We start from the raw sequence: 16,194 nt of genomic DNA, 5'->3' as shown, positions 1-16,194 counted from the left end.
AACAAATGCATTCATTAGTTCTCCAGCTACAACTCAACAAATACTCCCACAAATAAAAGATGCACAAGAGGAGAGAGAGAGAGCGGTCTGTCGTCCTCAGCTTCTTCTAGGAGGAAAAGAAAAAGACTTTTGTTTGTTCCTGTTTCTGAGCCTTGATGAGATCCTACATGCTCCTCTCTCTCCCTGACTCTGCTCTCACAGGGGAAAAGATGAAACTCAAACCAAACCAGCCTGGGCCTGAGCTACAGAGCAGTTATTAGTTTGGGTGTGATAATGTTCACAGCACCTCTCTGCATTAACGTGCACTCAGCTCGACTGAAGGCGCTGATCAACCCTCTGACCTCAAACCTTTGTGCTGAACATTAAGTGTCAGTGCTGATGAGTTCAGTGACCTGTCACACTGATCACACGGTCAGGGTGATTCAGGCACTGAACGCATCGCGGCCCACTTCCTGTAACACTGTGTGGAGAGCGTGCACTGTAACATTATGTAACGAGAGTGTGCTGTTAGAGACTGAAACCACTCTGACTGTAACGCCCGCTCCATCCTACAGCCACTCCAACTGAAAGCATCACATTCCTCCTGCTGGTTATCTGTATGTAACCTACACAGGAGAGACGCCTACAGGGCGGGGACGACCTCTCACCTCCTGTTCAAAACCGCCACGATACCGAGGTGCTGATTCAGTTGGACTGGCTGCTCGCTCTGACAATTAGCCGTTAGCAGTTTGCACAAAGTTTAACTGTTACAGGTCAGCAGCACATGAGGATGTATTCACTGGGCGTGGGAATCCAGAGACTTTGATCAAACTACTGGTTCACACGAGAATCAGGATATTTAAGTTTTCACCTCCTCTCGTCTTCTGTTCTTCCTGAAGCACAAACAGAATCTAAATCAACAGTTTCCCTCTGCTTCCAGTCTTTGTGCTAAGCTAAGCTAAACATGTCCTGGACCTCTCTCTGTGCTCCTCAGATTAAACTGGTTTGTCATGATGATCAGCTGTTGGAGGTCAGAGGTCACGCTGTCTTCCATCCTCAGGAGCAGAGGGTTCACGGAGCTGAGGAGCTGGAATATGTTAATGTCCCTGAGGTGAACCGTCTCTGACTTTAGACGTCACACTCAGGTTCTCTCTCCAGCTCCTCTTTTCATCTCCCCTCACTTTCTTCTTCCTCTTCTCTCTCGGTTCTTTGCTCAGTTTCGGTTCAGTTCCCATCTGTCACCGTCTCTCTCTCATCCCTCTTGCCTGTGATTGGCTGGGAAGGATGCACGTCCACTTCAAAGACTAAAACAGCATCACTGTTCTGCAGGAGAGGAGGACGAGTGACAGGCGGAGGGAAAGACTGAACTACATCGTGAAAGGGTGAAAGGTAAGATGGAGGAGGGTGAGTCAGCGGTGGGTGAAAACATCACGAGCTGCAGGTCCACATCACCCACACGAGTTCAGACACGAGACCGACTTTAAAAAACAAATTCAACAGTGTGAGGCTTCAGAAAAGCAAGTGATGGATTCTGTTCAGCACTGAGCTCAGTTTACTGAGCAACAACACAACCTGAAGAAGACACAGCACCAGTCGCCTCAGAGAGGTCAGGGCTCGGTCCATAACAACACACTGATCAAAACACAGCTGCTGATTTCATGACCGTCTGAAATCTGTGTGTGATGGACGAGTGAATGAGACGGACCCCATCACTGACCTGAACCTGAAACCAGTTTTAACCTTAAACCAAGTCTTGACCCCACAAACCAGGGTAACACACACACACACACACACACACTGCAGTACACACTCAGAGAAGTGTGTGTGTGTGTTTAGTCGTTGACCACCAGGACCCATGTGTGTGTGTGTGTGTGTGTGAATACGCCTACTTACTTTTTACATAATCCAGTATGAATAAACATGAGATGATTTATGAATAAACATGGCCGACACACACCACACACACACACACACACACACACACACACAGAGCTGGGAACTCTCAGTGGTTGATGAATATTCATGCAGCAGCAGTCCTGTCGTTCGTTCTCACACTCCTTCGTTCTGGTTTCCTCTCCGTCAGACTGACAGCTCTCAGCCTGGATTGACACTCGTCCCGCTAAGCTTCCTCTTTCCTCTCCTTTAATTTTTCTTTCCCTCCATCAGTGAACTCCTGTCCTCCTCCCCCTCATCCTGTCACTCTTCTTTTCTGATCTACATCCTCCTCTCCTCCTTCCTCATCAGGTCATTCATCCTTCTTTCCTTTTCCTCATCCTCCTCTCCTCGTTCCCTGGTTCCTTTCCTCGTTCCTAAGGATGCTTTTCATTGTGCTAGTTATGCTTCCTTCCTTGTCCCTCCTTCAGTGAGGACACTGCAGTCCTCTAAATGAGTCTCAGAGGAGACGAGGGGTGAGGAGGGGGGAGATCAGGAGTAAGGAGCAAGCAGAGAGGAGATGAGGGGAGGGAATATGAGGAGTGAGGAGAGAGGGACGACATGAGACCACATGAGACCACATGAGACCACATGGCCTCCACAACATCAACTAAAACACGACGACAGCAGAAAAACCTCGAGGGAGAAAGAACAGGTCACATGACTAAAGTCTGCTTCCTCTCTCTGACAGGAGAGTCCAAAACCCTGAGAGGAAACCAGGACGAACCAACACAACCTGAGACCTGATCCTGAACTGCTTCACACACACAGAACCAGGAGGCTGCACCACAGGTGGACTGAGTCTTTAACATAAAGAGTCTGAACTGATCATGACACAGATCAAGTGAGAGGATACAGGATCAGCTACACCTGTCCCACAGTCCAACCAGCACACACACACACACGGTTTGACTCACGGTGCCTGAGGATGAAGCTGTTTGCAGGTGAACAGGTGAGTATCCAGGTGTAGCTTGTTGTTGACGTCTTTCAAACTGATTAACGTTCACGCGCCCCTGTAGCGTCACAGTCTCCACACCTGAGGAATCGCATTATTTACGTCACGTGGCGTCGAGTTTGACCCGCCAGTTTGACCCGGGTGTAATACCCTCCTGTCACCACGAGGGCTGAGAGTGTTTATGAGCGCTCGGACCGCAGGGGGCGCTGTTCATTCAGTCAAACCTGCAGGGAGATGGACACTGAAAGCAGCATTATCATCAGTGTATTATATGTACTGTAAATATTACTGTGTCTTCACAGTTCATTCTGAATATGAATCCAGCTGCATCACAATAAAACGGAACCTTCTTTTCAACATGGTTGTTTTTTTAAGCAGAAATGAAAAACAATATTTTAATAGAATATTTTTGGATGAAGTTTTTGAAGAAACTCCTGAGAACCTGTGGTGGAAACTGTCATTTTAGAAAGTAAACAGTGGGAAGGTAAAGAAAGAACCTGGCAGCTGCAGCTGAAAAAAAAACATATTTACATTTTTCAAATGTTTCAATAAAATTCATCTGAACGTCACATTAGAAAACATGAGGAGTTTGAACGATATGAAAAGGTTAAAAAAGATCAAAGCTGCAGTTTTCAGACCTTTACAACAGTGTGTTTGTTCACCGACCGTGACCTTTACCTGACCTTTACCTGACCTTTACCTGACCTTTACCTGTCTGACAGACACCTACAGATCAATTCACAGCTGGATTTAACTCCACATTCTGGTGATGGTTCTTATAGATCTGTCTGAGTGATTTTCCTGCTCCTGGAAAGGTTGGTTCTGTTTGTTTGTGGAACATAATGACACTAAAAAGAGTTTCAGGTCTGCACAGTGTTTTACTCTCATTTTCATCTGTGGCTCAGTTATTGATCAGATCCTACACAGTCTGAGGAGGAGAGGAGGAGGAGGAGGAAGAGGAGGGGGAGGAAGAGGAGGGGGAGGGGAGGAGGAGGGGAGGGGGAGGATGAGGAGGAGGAGGAGAGGGGGAGGATGAGGAGGAGGAGGAAGAGGGGGAGGAAGAGGAAGAGGAGGAGGAGGAGGAGGAGGAGGAGAGGAGGAGGAGGAGGAGGAAGAGGAGGAGGAAGAGGAGGAAGAGGAGGAGGAGGAAGAGGAGGAGGAGAGGAGGAGGAGGAGGAGGAGGAAGAGGAGGAGGAAGAGGAGGAGGAGGAAGAGGAGGGGGAGGAAGAGGAGGGGGAGGAGGAGGAGGAGGAGGAAGAGGAGGGGAGGAGGAGAGAGGAGGAGGAGGAAGAGGAGGGAGGAGGAAGAGGAGGAGGAGGAGGAGGAGGAGGGGAGGAGAGAGGAGGGAGGAGGAGGAGGAGGAGAGGAGGAGGAAGAGGAGGAGGAGGAGGAGAGGAGGAGGAGGAGGAGAGGAGGAGGAGGAGGAAGAGGATGAGGAGGAGGAGGAGGAAGAGGAGGAGGAGGATGGAGGAGGAGGAGGAAGAGGAGGGGAGGAAGAGGAGGGGGAGGATGAGGAGGAGGAGGAAGAGGAGGAAGAGGATGAGGAGGAGGAGGAGGAAGAGGAGGAGGAGGAGGAGGAGGAGGGGAGGATGAGGAGGAGGAGGAGGAAGAGGAGGAGGAGGTGAATCTGCTGAGAAGCAGCAGCTGGACGTCACAGCTGAAGACAAACAGCTGACAGTGAAATGTCCGATGAGACGTTCACTTCCTCTTCCTCTGGACGACGATCAGCTGACGTTGATCAGAAACTCGACACAGTTCAACTTGATGAGGAAACAGGATGAGCAGCTGAGCTCTGCCTGTTTGTCTCTGTCTGCAGGTGGACAGCGCCGCCCGGTGGCTGCACAGACTCACTACAGCTTCACCTGAGAGAGTGACCTCTGCAGATCCCAGGTCAGAGGACAGTGATGTGGTTTTGTGAATATTTTCTCTGCTCATCAATATTGAAGTTGAACATGAATGAAGCTTGATTTATTGTTACATGAAAATCAAACTGGATCTCTACAAAAATCAGTGTGTTTATGACTCAGTGTGTTTATGACTCAGTGTGGATCTGATCTCCTGTTTATCATTATTATTTGTGGCTGCTACTAATGATCATTTTCATTATTGATCTGATGGATCCAGTAAAGCTCTGAGTTACTTTCTGCTGCTGAAGAATAACAGGAGACGTCACTGATCTGAGTTCAGCTTTAATGACACAAACAGCCTCATGTATCAGCTCATCATCAATAAATTAACACCTCGTTAAAAAAGAAAATGAAAGGGAACGTTTTGTTTTCACGGTTTAAAGAAACAGGAAACGTCGAGCTGAGCGACAGGAGCCGAGAGGAGACAGATTCAGACGAAGACCGAAGACCAAGCTGCTGAACACGAGGACTCAGCTGACAGCACTTACTGCATCTACAGTCTGATGTTTGTGTCTCTGAGCTGCTGTCAAACATCAGCTGGACTCTGACCTGAACCAGTCTCATCTCTGCTCCCAGTAAAACCCGACCTCCTGCTTCACAGTCTAACAAACACTACGCTGCAGCAACACTGCCAATAACCAAGCTGTCTGACGCCTCAGGACAATAAAGTTTTCTACAAAGACGGAGCAGGACTCTGTTCAGCCACTCAGACCATCACAGGGCCGGTCCTGATAAAGGTCCTCACCTGAGTCAGCGTGGATCAGGTCTGATCAGGATCAGCCTCTCCAGGCTGACAGGTAAAAAAAAACCCACTACCCCAACACACCCAAACCTCTGTCACTGGTCCCACTGCATTGTGGGAAACGTAGAGAGAGCAGAATGTGTGGAGTTAGAGACGAAGCCTCTGGTTCTGCTGCGTCCGGAGACGTTGGGTCAGTGACTTCCTGTTCTGAAGCTTATTGCTGTGAATGTTTGAAGGTGTGTGACGGATCAAAGCAGAGGTGGAGGGGAACAAAACAAACACACACAAGACGTAAAACACAGACGCCGTCTGTCTAATACAACAACGTGATAAAAACAAAAAAAAATGAAAAGGCCGCGGCGCCCAGGCGTGTCACTTCCTCTCACTGTGATCACATGATGACAGGTGTGCAGCAGCCAATCAGAGAAGCCGTGGAGGGAGGTTAATGTTTTCACTCAGACGACGTCGCTGCAGCTGTTTCCTGTCGGTGGCGATCAGAGGCTGACATCTGACGGCACCTTCTTCTTCTTCTCTTCTTTTTCACTCATTTATTTTTCATTCTTTCACAGTCCCATCACCTCCCTCCCCCTCCTCCCTCCCCCTCCCCCTCCCTCTCTGTCCGTCTCTCAGGTGCGTCTCCTCTTCACTCCTCCTGGACTCGCCGGGTTGGAAGACGACAGCAGTTTCTCGGCCGCTCGACTCCTCTTCCTCTTCTCTGCCTCCTTCGCTCCTCCTCCTCCTCCTCCTCCTCCTCCTCCTTCACTCCCTCCCTTCTCCTTGTCTCGCTCTCTCTCTTTGTCCCGGCTGCTGCTCGTTCGCTCCGACATCTTCACCGAGGAGTTACTTCCTGAGGACGGAGGAAACAGAGACATGATCCCAGACACACACAACGTCTGCACATGAAAACGTCTAAAAATGAAATGAATATGCTGCTGAGTTGTGTTGGTACATCGTCCTAAATGTCTCGAGTTTCATTTGGTCGCCTGTTGATGGCGCTGTGGTTTGCAGAGGCGTCAAAATGAACTTTTACCTTTGTATTTTAACCACATGAAGGATTTCAGTCATCAGATGTCTGCGCTAACATTAGCATTAGCTGAATCATCAGGTCAGTCTGGCTTCCATTCACAAACACAAGAGAAATGATTCATGTGATTACAGCTGTGAACACAGTGACAGGAAGGTAGGTCTGCCCATGACCATCAGAGAAACAGATGAATGACTGAATGAATGAATGAATGAATGAATGACTGACTGAATGACTGACTGAATGAATGAATGAATGAATGAATGAATGACTGACTGAATGAATGAATGAATGACTGAATGACTGACTGACTGACTGACTGACTGACTGAATGAATGAATGAATGAATGAATGAATGAATGAATGAATGAATGAAACCAGTCACCAAACTGTAACTTCTGGTTAAAAGCTTAGTGTGTCCAGGTCAACAGAAATCTTAGTTATGGTGTTGTTATGCTGTGTGTGGTTTTATCTCACACACACACACACACACACAGACAAAGTGTGTGATGGTTTCACATCATCACAGAGACGACTGATAACGAACAAACAGCTGTTGTGCGTCTGTAAAGGGACTGAAGAGGAGGTCTGGTACCTTCTTCATGTGTGGCTGGAGGTTCTCTCTCCATCCTGAACTCCTCTTTGGCCTCCTCCTCTGAGCCCAGCTTCCCTAAAAACATCAACGACACACAACAACAACCGTTTCTATGACAACTGCAGCACGAAGGAGGACGCCTCGGTTGGAGGTGTGTGATGGAGAGAATTCAGAAGGAGAGTGAAGAGCTGCCGTTCACGCAGCTGACGGTTTAAAGTGTTTTTAAAGATGGCGGTTACAGTGCTGAGAGGGAGGAGCTAAATGTGTCTGACGATGTGAGAGAGGAGGAGGAGGAGGTGAAGCTGGAGGAAACACTCGTGTTCTCACCTTCTTTAACCTCCTGGATGATGTCATCAGGCAGAGAGAAACTCTTCTCCGTGTTCGGAAACGGTAAGATCTCCGACTCATGCTGCATCACAACACACACACACACACACACACACACTCTGTCAGACACCAGAGGTTTCGGAGGTGGTGAACAGTCAGCTGTGTGTCGGTGTGTGTCCTCACCAGAGCCTGCATGTCGTACATGGTTCCCAGATGATCCCAGATGACGGAGGAGGAAACCTGACGGCCGATGTTCTGGCTGAACTTATCTCTGATACAGATCATGTGGAAGTGACGGTTCACTCCTGAACAGACAGACAGACAGACAGACAGAGAGTACTGACTGTACAAACAGCACTAACATCTGCACTGTACTGGGTTCCACTTATAAGACATTAATGCACAGATGTTGTGTGTGGTTCAGGTGTGTGTGATGGCTGCGACACTCCACTGATCCAGGTGAGTAAAGCAGGAGGATGGAGGCTGTGACTCCGTGTTCTGGATTCAGGGTCTGAATACTTTTATAGAGGAAGAGATTTCAGTTTGAGATTTGAAATAAATTTTACAAATTTAAAATCACATTTTCACTTTCTCATCACAGGTTACTGAGCAGAGATCAATGGCAGAATCCAGTATCCTGGATCAACCTGTCAAACACCTGAGAGGCTGAGAGCAGGTGTACTGAGACCTGGAGCTGGAGGGGGGTCACAGCAAATACTGATCTAAGTTTTTATTTTGAAATCGACTGAGCCCTCCGCTCAGGGCTGACTTTGTTTCATTTCTTTAAAGTTCTGGTTCAGTGTTGACGAACTGAAGTCCGCTCAGCGGCAGCTGGTTAACGTCAGAAATCACTTCTAACCGAGTTATCAACACAAACACGTGACTAGTTAAACTCCAGGTGTGTTTAACTAACGTCAGGGACCCTGCAGAGGCGCCTCTGAGACCCCGGCCTGTCCCCGGACCTCAGTTTTTGAACCCCTGAGGTTAAACCGGTAGAAGTGGCCGCCGTTAGCAGCTCCAGCAGCTAACATGCTAACATTAGCCGCGGCTCTTACCGACGGGTTTGTGTCCGATCATCGCGTGAAACAGACAGACCTCCACCTCGTGGCTCCACACCACCGAGTCCTCTCCGGTAACCAGCCCCGAGTCCGGAGGCTTCTCGTCGGTCTGGTTCAGCGTCACGTCTGCCTCCCCCATCTTCCACTACGAGATTGTAAAACAGACCGAGGAGCAGCTCCCGCACGGAACCACCGTCTGTTTTGTTCCGTCTGCACCGAGAGCCGGAAGTGGAATACGGCTTCCGGATATTACCTTTTCAGAATAAAAGTGTTCTGAAATTCTGAAATAGCCTCAAAACGAGTTGAACGTTAAGTAAGTAGTAACAGTAAGCATGACAATTAATAATAATAAAAAAGAAAATCAACGAATAAAGGAGTTTTCAACATTATTAACTTCACTTTCGGCCATTTTTCAGAATAAAAGCCTAAAAGCCTCTCCACAGGTCGACAGCACTGAAATCTGTCAACTTTATTTTGCACCCAAACTACTACACAACTGAGTGAATAACAGACAAATGAGAAAACGTGTTGGTTTTGAGCGTGAATGAATGAATGTGATCCGATGCCTCCAGTTTGTTCAGAGGGCTCGAGGACCACAACACAGTGAACATCTGTTTCTTTGAATGCAGAGCAGCAGTGTTGCAGTTGAAGTGTGTCTGATATTAACTGTAGCTGGTTAAAGCCTGTAGCTGCAGTCTGCAGTGTGGGATGTGACACGCCTTCTCAGGAACTCAGGTGGTTTATAACAGAGGGTCTGTGGAGAGTTCTGTCACTAAACAAACACCATCAGATGTTTTCTTTGATCACCTGTTCAACAAGGTGTTTTAGTTTTAATATGAGTCCATCCATCAGCTACACTGCTTATGCTTAGGTGGGTTAAATGACACGTGTATCACAGGACCTGCTTTGATTTTAGAGATGTCAGAGAACAGGTGTCTGACGTCAGGTGAAAGAGAGGAAGACTTTGCACAAAGCTCCAGTCATTTATTCTTTTCTTTTTTCAGGGAATAGACACATGAGCCTGTGTTGAGTTTGATTAGAATCAATTGCTCGTACTGAAGTCACATCACAGCCTCACAGAGCTGTTGGTGCAGCTGTGAACTCTTATTTTCCCATAACTGGACTTTATTATGGAAACTCCACTTGTTTATGAACCTCTGTAGTTTCTCTTTCACTTGTTTGTTCAGGACAAACGAGGCGTTTCCTGAGAAGTGGTTTTCTGCTGCTTAACCACTGTTTCCTGTATCAACCTGCGCTACAGTGCATTCACTGAACAGCACATATACTTTACTATCTTTTAATATTAATATCGAGTCTGACTATTGTTAAAATTTGGAGTGATATTTATCAATATTTGAATTGATGAGTGCTAATATTCATATTTGCACACTGATCTTGGAGTAAAAATGCACACAGGTGTCTGTTCCCTGAGTTAGGACGATGTTGGGATGGAAACACAAAACAGTCACATCCAAGTTTTAATCGTTTCGTCCGTGTCTTGAATTCTTGGGGGTTTCCTCAGTTAAACATTATCTGTGTAACATCTAGTTTTGCTTTCACTTGTAGAAACTAGAAGCACCTGATAGTGAAACAGTTGATCAGACACAGAAAGTAACAGGACTCGAACAGTTGCCTCTGGTTCTCTTGTTGAGCATCAGACTTTTAGATTTTCTCAACAAAACTCCAAGTGACTCTCTAAAGCAGGTAAGGTAAGAAAATACGCTTTAATTTAAACATAATTCACGATCCTGTTACCTGTGATTATGATGTCTTTAATTAGTTTAATTAGTTCTTCAAATCTTTATACTTATAAAACTTATTCTTCTGTACGTTTTTAACTACTCCCACATCTGCTATTAAAGCCATTCAACCACCAAAATGTTCAGCTCATTCAGGACATTATTGCTTGTATTCAACTTTTTTATACTATTTATACATTCACACGCATTTTCCACAGGAAATGCATTTTCTAGTTGACACTACATTTATTCTTTCATGGTGTTCACAGGTTTACATTAGCTTTATGTCACAAATGAAATTAACTCTAAGCGATGTATGAAAGGTTGATGTGTTCAGGTGTGTGGAGGGAAAAGTCACACATGGAAAACCTGCTAGAGAAACCCTTTCAGACAGATCCCAGTTTTATTGAGAACCACAGACTTGAGAATAAAATACAGGGTCTACTCCATTGCCAGGAGATTGAAAAGGAATGAAATATAAAGGACAACAACAACAGACTGATTAACAGCTTCCTATCTGAAAACTATTGTGTTTGTTTTCATTTGTAAAATATGAGCTGCCAGAAGGAGCAGATCAAATAAGCTTTGAGAGAGATAAGAATCTGCAGCTCTTAGAATAAAAAGTCCTACATGTCAGTGAGGACTTCAGCCAATCAGGACAAAGTGCTGTCATCACAGAGGTGGTTCCCAGCTGGAGGATTAGGAGGTATACCTGGCTGAAGCCCGTCCAAATTCAACCGTCAAACCAATCATAAAAACAAGGTGCTCAGTGTCCAGGGCAGACAGATCATAATAGGCCTCAACTACCTGAGTGATGACGGTTAAAATCTTATAGGTTCAAAAAGAGCAGGATGTTTATTAAAAATGATGAATGCTGCAGTGGAGCCAGAACCTTTCCCAGACTAAAACACCTGTCAAAACAACAGCTGACTCTACTATAGCTACTATGTTCTTGTGTTCTAACAAGGAAAAGTTTACAGTGGTAACAGTGAAGTAGGCAGGGTACTGACTGCAGGGAGACTGTATCGATGACCCCAGCACCACAACTTACACTGTGAGGAAAATCAGACGTAGTGAAGTGACCACCCTCAAGCCTACCACGCTGCATTCAAGGAAGGGTACAGACCCCTCCTCCCAGTCTGATGTGCTAAAGTTGAAGGAAACTGGACTTCCTGGGCTTCCTCAGTTCTACAAAAAGTGGTTGGGGAGTCGAAATTTTGTCCAACCTTCACCAGTGCTGTGCAATATCACCATGTCATGCGACATTAAAACCTCGCTGAAGTTTTCTGTTGCTTTCATCGGGTTGCACCAACTTGGAGCCACCTCTTTGACGATAGCACTTTGTCCTGATTTGGCTGAAGGCTTCACTGACACGTCAGTGATGAAACCTTCAGTGATGAAGGTTTACAAAACAGTCTGACATATTATACATATTAAATTAAATTAAACAGCACAGAACAGCTGTGCTAGGTTTCCACAGTGAGTTTGATTGATGAGTTGCAAGAACGGTCAATGCCATTGCTCAGTCACTCTGCAGAAAGTGCCATGAATGTGTCCATCTTGACTTCAGTGGCTTTATACCCCACCCCAGCAGTCAGCAGCAGTTCATGTTGACCATCAAGTCAGGTGAAGTCAGCCACAGTCGATCTCAAATGCCCACATTAATTGTCCACATCTGCTCTTATAAAGGCAGGGAGCTCTCTAAGCCTACCTATAAAGTGGTGCTCCAATCCTAGATGCCAGGCCTCATACTAATATTTCTTTTCATACCTGTAGATCTGCTGACCTCTCAGAGCCATCTCACCATGGATGTTGCTGACATGCTCATAGATAAAATCTTCTCCTGGGTGCATCTGCAGAAGAAAGGTGCAAAGAAACTGAGGAAACTGGCCACTGAGCTGGAGAAGGACAAGAAGAATGTTAATATCAGTAAGGTTGTTGGGAGTTCGGTGTCTGTGGGTGGTGCAGTAGCGATGACAGCAGCAGGTGCATTAGCCTTCTTTACAGGAGGGGCAGCGATACCAGTTCTGGCTGTCGCAGGATCAGTGGCAACAGGGCTTGGTTTGGCTACCAATGTGAGTTCTGAGGTTGTTGGTGCTGTCATGTCAAGTTGCACCATGAAGGAGGCCAAAGAGATTTCAGAGAAGATCCAGAATCTTGAAGAAGGAATCCAGAAACTCATGAACACACTGAAGGAGGAAGGAGAGAAGAGAGAACAAGAGGCTGGAAATCATCTTTCTTCTGAAGATTATGTTGTGGAGCGAATCCTGAGAGCAATGGCCAAACGCAGTGGACTGAAATTACATGATGACATCAGTTTGTGGATGATAATGTCTAGCTTGTCCAAATATACGATCTCTGGGGAGGACATAGCTTTAGGTGTTCTGAAGTGCTCAGCACTACTGAGTTGTGCCCTGCTTTCACAGTTTGTTCTAAAAGCAGTAGCCAAAAAAACAGGGAAATTTCTGATTTCCAAAGGAGTATCCATCGGAGGAAAATCAGTAGTGAAGGCAGCTGGACGTGTAAGTATCAATGAGGACCTGTTTTTCACAGCTTTAAGCACAGACAGAGACAGAACAAAAAACATTACTGTCAGTTTAGTTTAGAAGTTTATCAGTGTGTTGTTTATGATGCTGTTTAGTGTACTCACTGCACAGAGCCATAGATTAAGCAGCATGAGGCAGTTTGTGTGACAATTTAATCAGGTGTAGACCACACAAAACCAGGACTGTGTTGGTCTGTTTTTAGAGCACACCCCTAAAGACCAAAAAAAAAAAAAAACACATCTGTGCTCAAATGTTTTTGACTCAGGGGTCACAGAATGAAGCAGAAACAGCTGCTGCCCAAGCACTGAACCCTGCTGTACAGCCTTCAACATCATATTGATATTAATACTGATCAATATTCCAAGACTTGCTATTAAAAGTGTTTGTCCTCCTGCTTCTTTCAGATTGTAGGAGGATCCGTTGGACTTTTGTTTTCAGTTCCTGAGCTGATTACCAACTGTGTAAACCTGGACAACTGTGAGACAGAGGCCAGTCAGGTACTGAGAGAGATCGCTGAAACAATACGGACTGCCTCTGAAGAGCTGGAAAAAGAACTTGATGAAATTAAGTGAGTCTGAAAATCAGCATTCTTCATAGTGTAATGGTGGGAATAAAAACAGATTTATTTTAAGTGTATATGAGGTTTTCGGTCCATATTCTGAGGTGAGGAGTAGTATCTGAACTGCAAAGTAATATTGGAACATCTCATTGTTAGGAGAGCTATCCTTGCTGTGTTAGATTGGATGGGATGATAAAATACTTCTTTTTTCTAAATTCCTCTTACAGACAGGTGTTTCAGAGGTTAGCCAAGGTTAAATGCTGCATTGAAAACACCAAAAGGAGCTCAGATGAAAGGAAAATATTAATCGAGTTTGCAATGGAAAACTGCCAGGATGAAACCATTCGACAATGGCTGAGAGAGAATTCAGAGTCCAAGGCTTTCTTCCGTCTCGTTGACATGTTTCATTTGCTGAAAGAAGGCATCGATAAGGAAGAAAAGAAGAACCACAGCAATGAGGTTGACATCACCTTTCTGGCTCATGGAGCCATCACAGGCCCCATGATCCGAGCCAGCTGTCTGCTGCCTCTGCCCACCATCACAGACGTGGAACTGCATTCTCCCTGGAACTGTGTCATCACTGCTGATGCAGGATATGGTATAGCTACAGGAAAAATGAAGCCTCAGGACAGAGTTTTTTACCGGAGGAAGAAAGACGCTCAAAGTCCTGATGAAAGCCATGGTCCCATGAAACCACCAAACCACTGGAACTCAATGAAGAAATCTGTTGAAAAAAATCAAGAGATTCCAAACATCATACTTAGTCCTTTCAAACCACCAAAGGATGGTTACTGGAAAGAATTTGAGTATCTCATTAATAACCTTGGCCCACCAGGGAGAAACCGCATCGCCATCCCATACATCCTCCCAGAAAAGAGGATTTCAGATTCTTCAGAAAGAGTCCCGTTCTACGTCGTCACTTTGGCCCTGTCTCTGGCGCTGTTCTTCTCCAGGTTTACAGCCAAACTCCATCTCGCCGCCTGTCTGGGTGATAGATCTGCTGGACAGAAACTTGACAAGGAGTATCTGGCGAAGCAGTATGCCTGCAGCATCGAAGAGGCTGGAATGTGTTTACCTGACATTAAGATGTTAAAGTGGTTTGCGTCAGAGTACTATTAGATTTGGTCAGACATCTCCCACGTGTTTGTGGCCATTTTAGTGTCAACACTCCTCAGAACCAAGTAAGCACCTGTAAATTCAGAGAGAGACCTTTTTTAAGATTGTTTTTGATTTTTCCTCGTATCTAGTTTTGTGCCTCAGACTTCAGTTCCAGTTTAGTTTTAATTTATAGGCTGGATTTTTGTGTAAAAAAAACTATGAACTACATGGGTCTAACGTCACACTGTTTGACACGTATTCAAAGTTTCTTGTGCTAGTTGCATGTACAGTGACTGAAGATAGAAAGAAGCTGCGTCTGAAAGTTGTAAAGATTTTTTTCATACTAGGTACTTCTTATTTCTTATATCAGTGGTGACATCAAGCCTGGCATCATTCGCAGACAGACTAAAAGTTATGACCTAAACTCCCATCTGGTCCAGTTTTCCTACCATCCAGTGATAAGAAGCAGATACAGAGGAACCTTTCTTTCTAACTCCAGATCAGCCACTGGGACGTCAAGGAGAATACGAATCAGTTCAAAGGACAAATGGCCAGTTAGAGATCAACTCTGATGGACTTAAGGCCAGCTTAGGAATAAATGATCAAACTTTCATTCCATACAACAAGACTTTATCTCTACATATCTCTACTAATCAGTTAATCACCTTTATTTTGATTAAGAGAGTGTTGTGCTGACACATGATCCATGTTTGTATTCATTCATTATTTGCTCATGTTTGTTCCACATCTCATCTTGCATAATGTCTTAATTGATTATGGTGGAAGGTGAATAAATGATTTGTGTGTGGGAAGAGAGATCTCCTTTGTTTTTGTACTCATGTCTTTTTGTGCCAACTAACAAATTCAGCCAGAGGAGCAAAAGTGTCTGATTGTACTTTTATCATCTCTTTTGAACAATCCTGTCTTTTCACCTTGAAGATTTTTGTGTTATTTAGTTAAAGTTGAGCAGAGTAATTAGTGCACTTCAACTGTGATCATTCTGATCACTCTGATCATTTCACCAGCTGTTAGTTAACCATGCTAGTTTGATCATCTTTATTTTTATCATTTATTCCATGTTAGTAGAAGGTAGTTAATAAAACCACATAGATTTAGTCTGCAAAAGAGAGCTGGATCCCTCAAATCAGAAGTTCAGATATTAGAGTGATTGCTACATACATGTTTGTTCTTATTTCTCTAAAAACAGCTGTTTGTTATGTGTTACTTTAATATGCAACCACTCAGGAATTCTATCTGAAAATCATTTCAACTGAACTAAACTCACGTTTTCATATTAAGTTTGAAAATCTGTGCTGTGTTAATTATTAATGTTGATAAGAAACCGTATCGATTTTTTATTCATATTAATGTTCGTGCCAGTTGAAATAAAGTATAACTGATCCTGCTGCTCGAAGGTGTAACTTTGTGTTTGCATTGACAGCAAATCTGCAAATGTGTGAAAATTAGAACTTTGCACGTTCTTGTGAAAAGTCATCAGTAAAAGCTCAAATTCAAATTAAGCCAAGATTACAAATACTACAAAGTGTTCCTGCTCCATCTAGTAGGTTTTATCTATTGGTAATTACATAACATTAGATAATACCCACATAACACACCTGTACCCTACTGATATTATAATGTTCACATATTATATGAGGATCTTTTCTTAGTCTTATACAAAACACTTTCACACAACAAATGAAAAACTGAATTTTAACTTTGAGGTTCACACT

The 16,194-nt window shown here is 44.7% G+C and overlaps 2 protein-coding genes across 3 annotated transcripts; one reads left to right on the top strand and one right to left on the bottom strand.

The window, feature by feature from the left end:
• Positions 1–5,039: 5,039 nt before the first annotated feature.
• Positions 5,040–8,743, bottom strand: mrgbp (MRG/MORF4L binding protein). Its single transcript, XM_018689677.2, has 5 exons — positions 8,517–8,743; positions 7,645–7,766; positions 7,462–7,543; positions 7,135–7,209; positions 5,040–6,362 (listed from the first exon to the last, which is right to left on the bottom strand). The coding sequence occupies exons 1-5, from the start codon at positions 8,656–8,658 to the stop codon at positions 6,142–6,144; spliced, it is 642 nt and encodes a 213-aa protein (XP_018545193.1). The 5' UTR covers positions 8,659–8,743; the 3' UTR covers positions 5,040–6,141.
• Positions 8,744–9,745: 1,002 nt separating this feature from the next.
• LOC108876339 (uncharacterized) lies at positions 9,746–15,862 on the top strand. 2 transcript variants are annotated; one of them, XM_018665797.2, is made up of 4 exons: positions 9,746–10,228; positions 12,035–12,780; positions 13,209–13,372; positions 13,591–15,862. In XM_018665797.2, exons 2-4 carry the CDS (start codon positions 12,064–12,066, stop codon positions 14,480–14,482), a joined length of 1,773 nt encoding a protein of 590 aa, XP_018521313.1. In that variant the 5' UTR covers positions 9,746–10,228; positions 12,035–12,063; the 3' UTR covers positions 14,483–15,862. The 2 variants fall into 2 exon arrangements, with proteins under 2 accessions (XP_018521313.1, XP_018521312.1); XM_018665796.2 differs by having other exon boundaries at positions 9,747–10,223.
• The last annotated feature ends 332 nt before the right edge of the window (positions 15,863–16,194 follow it).

The sequence above is a fragment of the Lates calcarifer genome, linkage group LG6 (genome assembly GCF_001640805.2).
Source record: "Lates calcarifer isolate ASB-BC8 linkage group LG6, TLL_Latcal_v3, whole genome shotgun sequence".
NCBI lineage: Eukaryota > Metazoa > Chordata > Actinopteri > Centropomidae > Lates > Lates calcarifer.
The sequence above is the reverse complement of the archived record's forward strand: the minus strand, read 5'-3'. Positions and strand labels throughout refer to the sequence as shown.

What these genes read in the sequence shown, in the direction of transcription:
- mrgbp (XM_018689677.2), bottom strand. Translation starts at nt 8,658, where the DNA reads ATGGGGGAGGCAGACGTGACGCTGAACCAGACCGACGAGAAGCCTCCG. An exon ending in GATCGGACACAAACCCGTCG is followed by an intron (nt 7,767 to 8,516) that starts GTAAGAGCCGCG and finishes CTGTCTGTTCAG; the next exon opens with GAGTGAACCGTCACTTCCAC. An exon ending in CATCCAGGAGGTTAAAGAAG is followed by an intron (nt 7,210 to 7,461) that starts GTGAGAACACGA and finishes TGATGTTTTTAG; the next exon opens with GGAAGCTGGGCTCAGAGGAG.
- LOC108876339 (XM_018665797.2), top strand. Translation starts at nt 12,064, where the DNA reads ATGGATGTTGCTGACATGCTCATAGATAAAATCTTCTCCTGGGTGCAT. An exon ending in TAGTGAAGGCAGCTGGACGT is followed by an intron (nt 12,781 to 13,208) that starts GTAAGTATCAAT and finishes TGCTTCTTTCAG; the next exon opens with ATTGTAGGAGGATCCGTTGG. An exon ending in AAAGAACTTGATGAAATTAA is followed by an intron (nt 13,373 to 13,590) that starts GTGAGTCTGAAA and finishes TTCCTCTTACAG; the next exon opens with ACAGGTGTTTCAGAGGTTAG.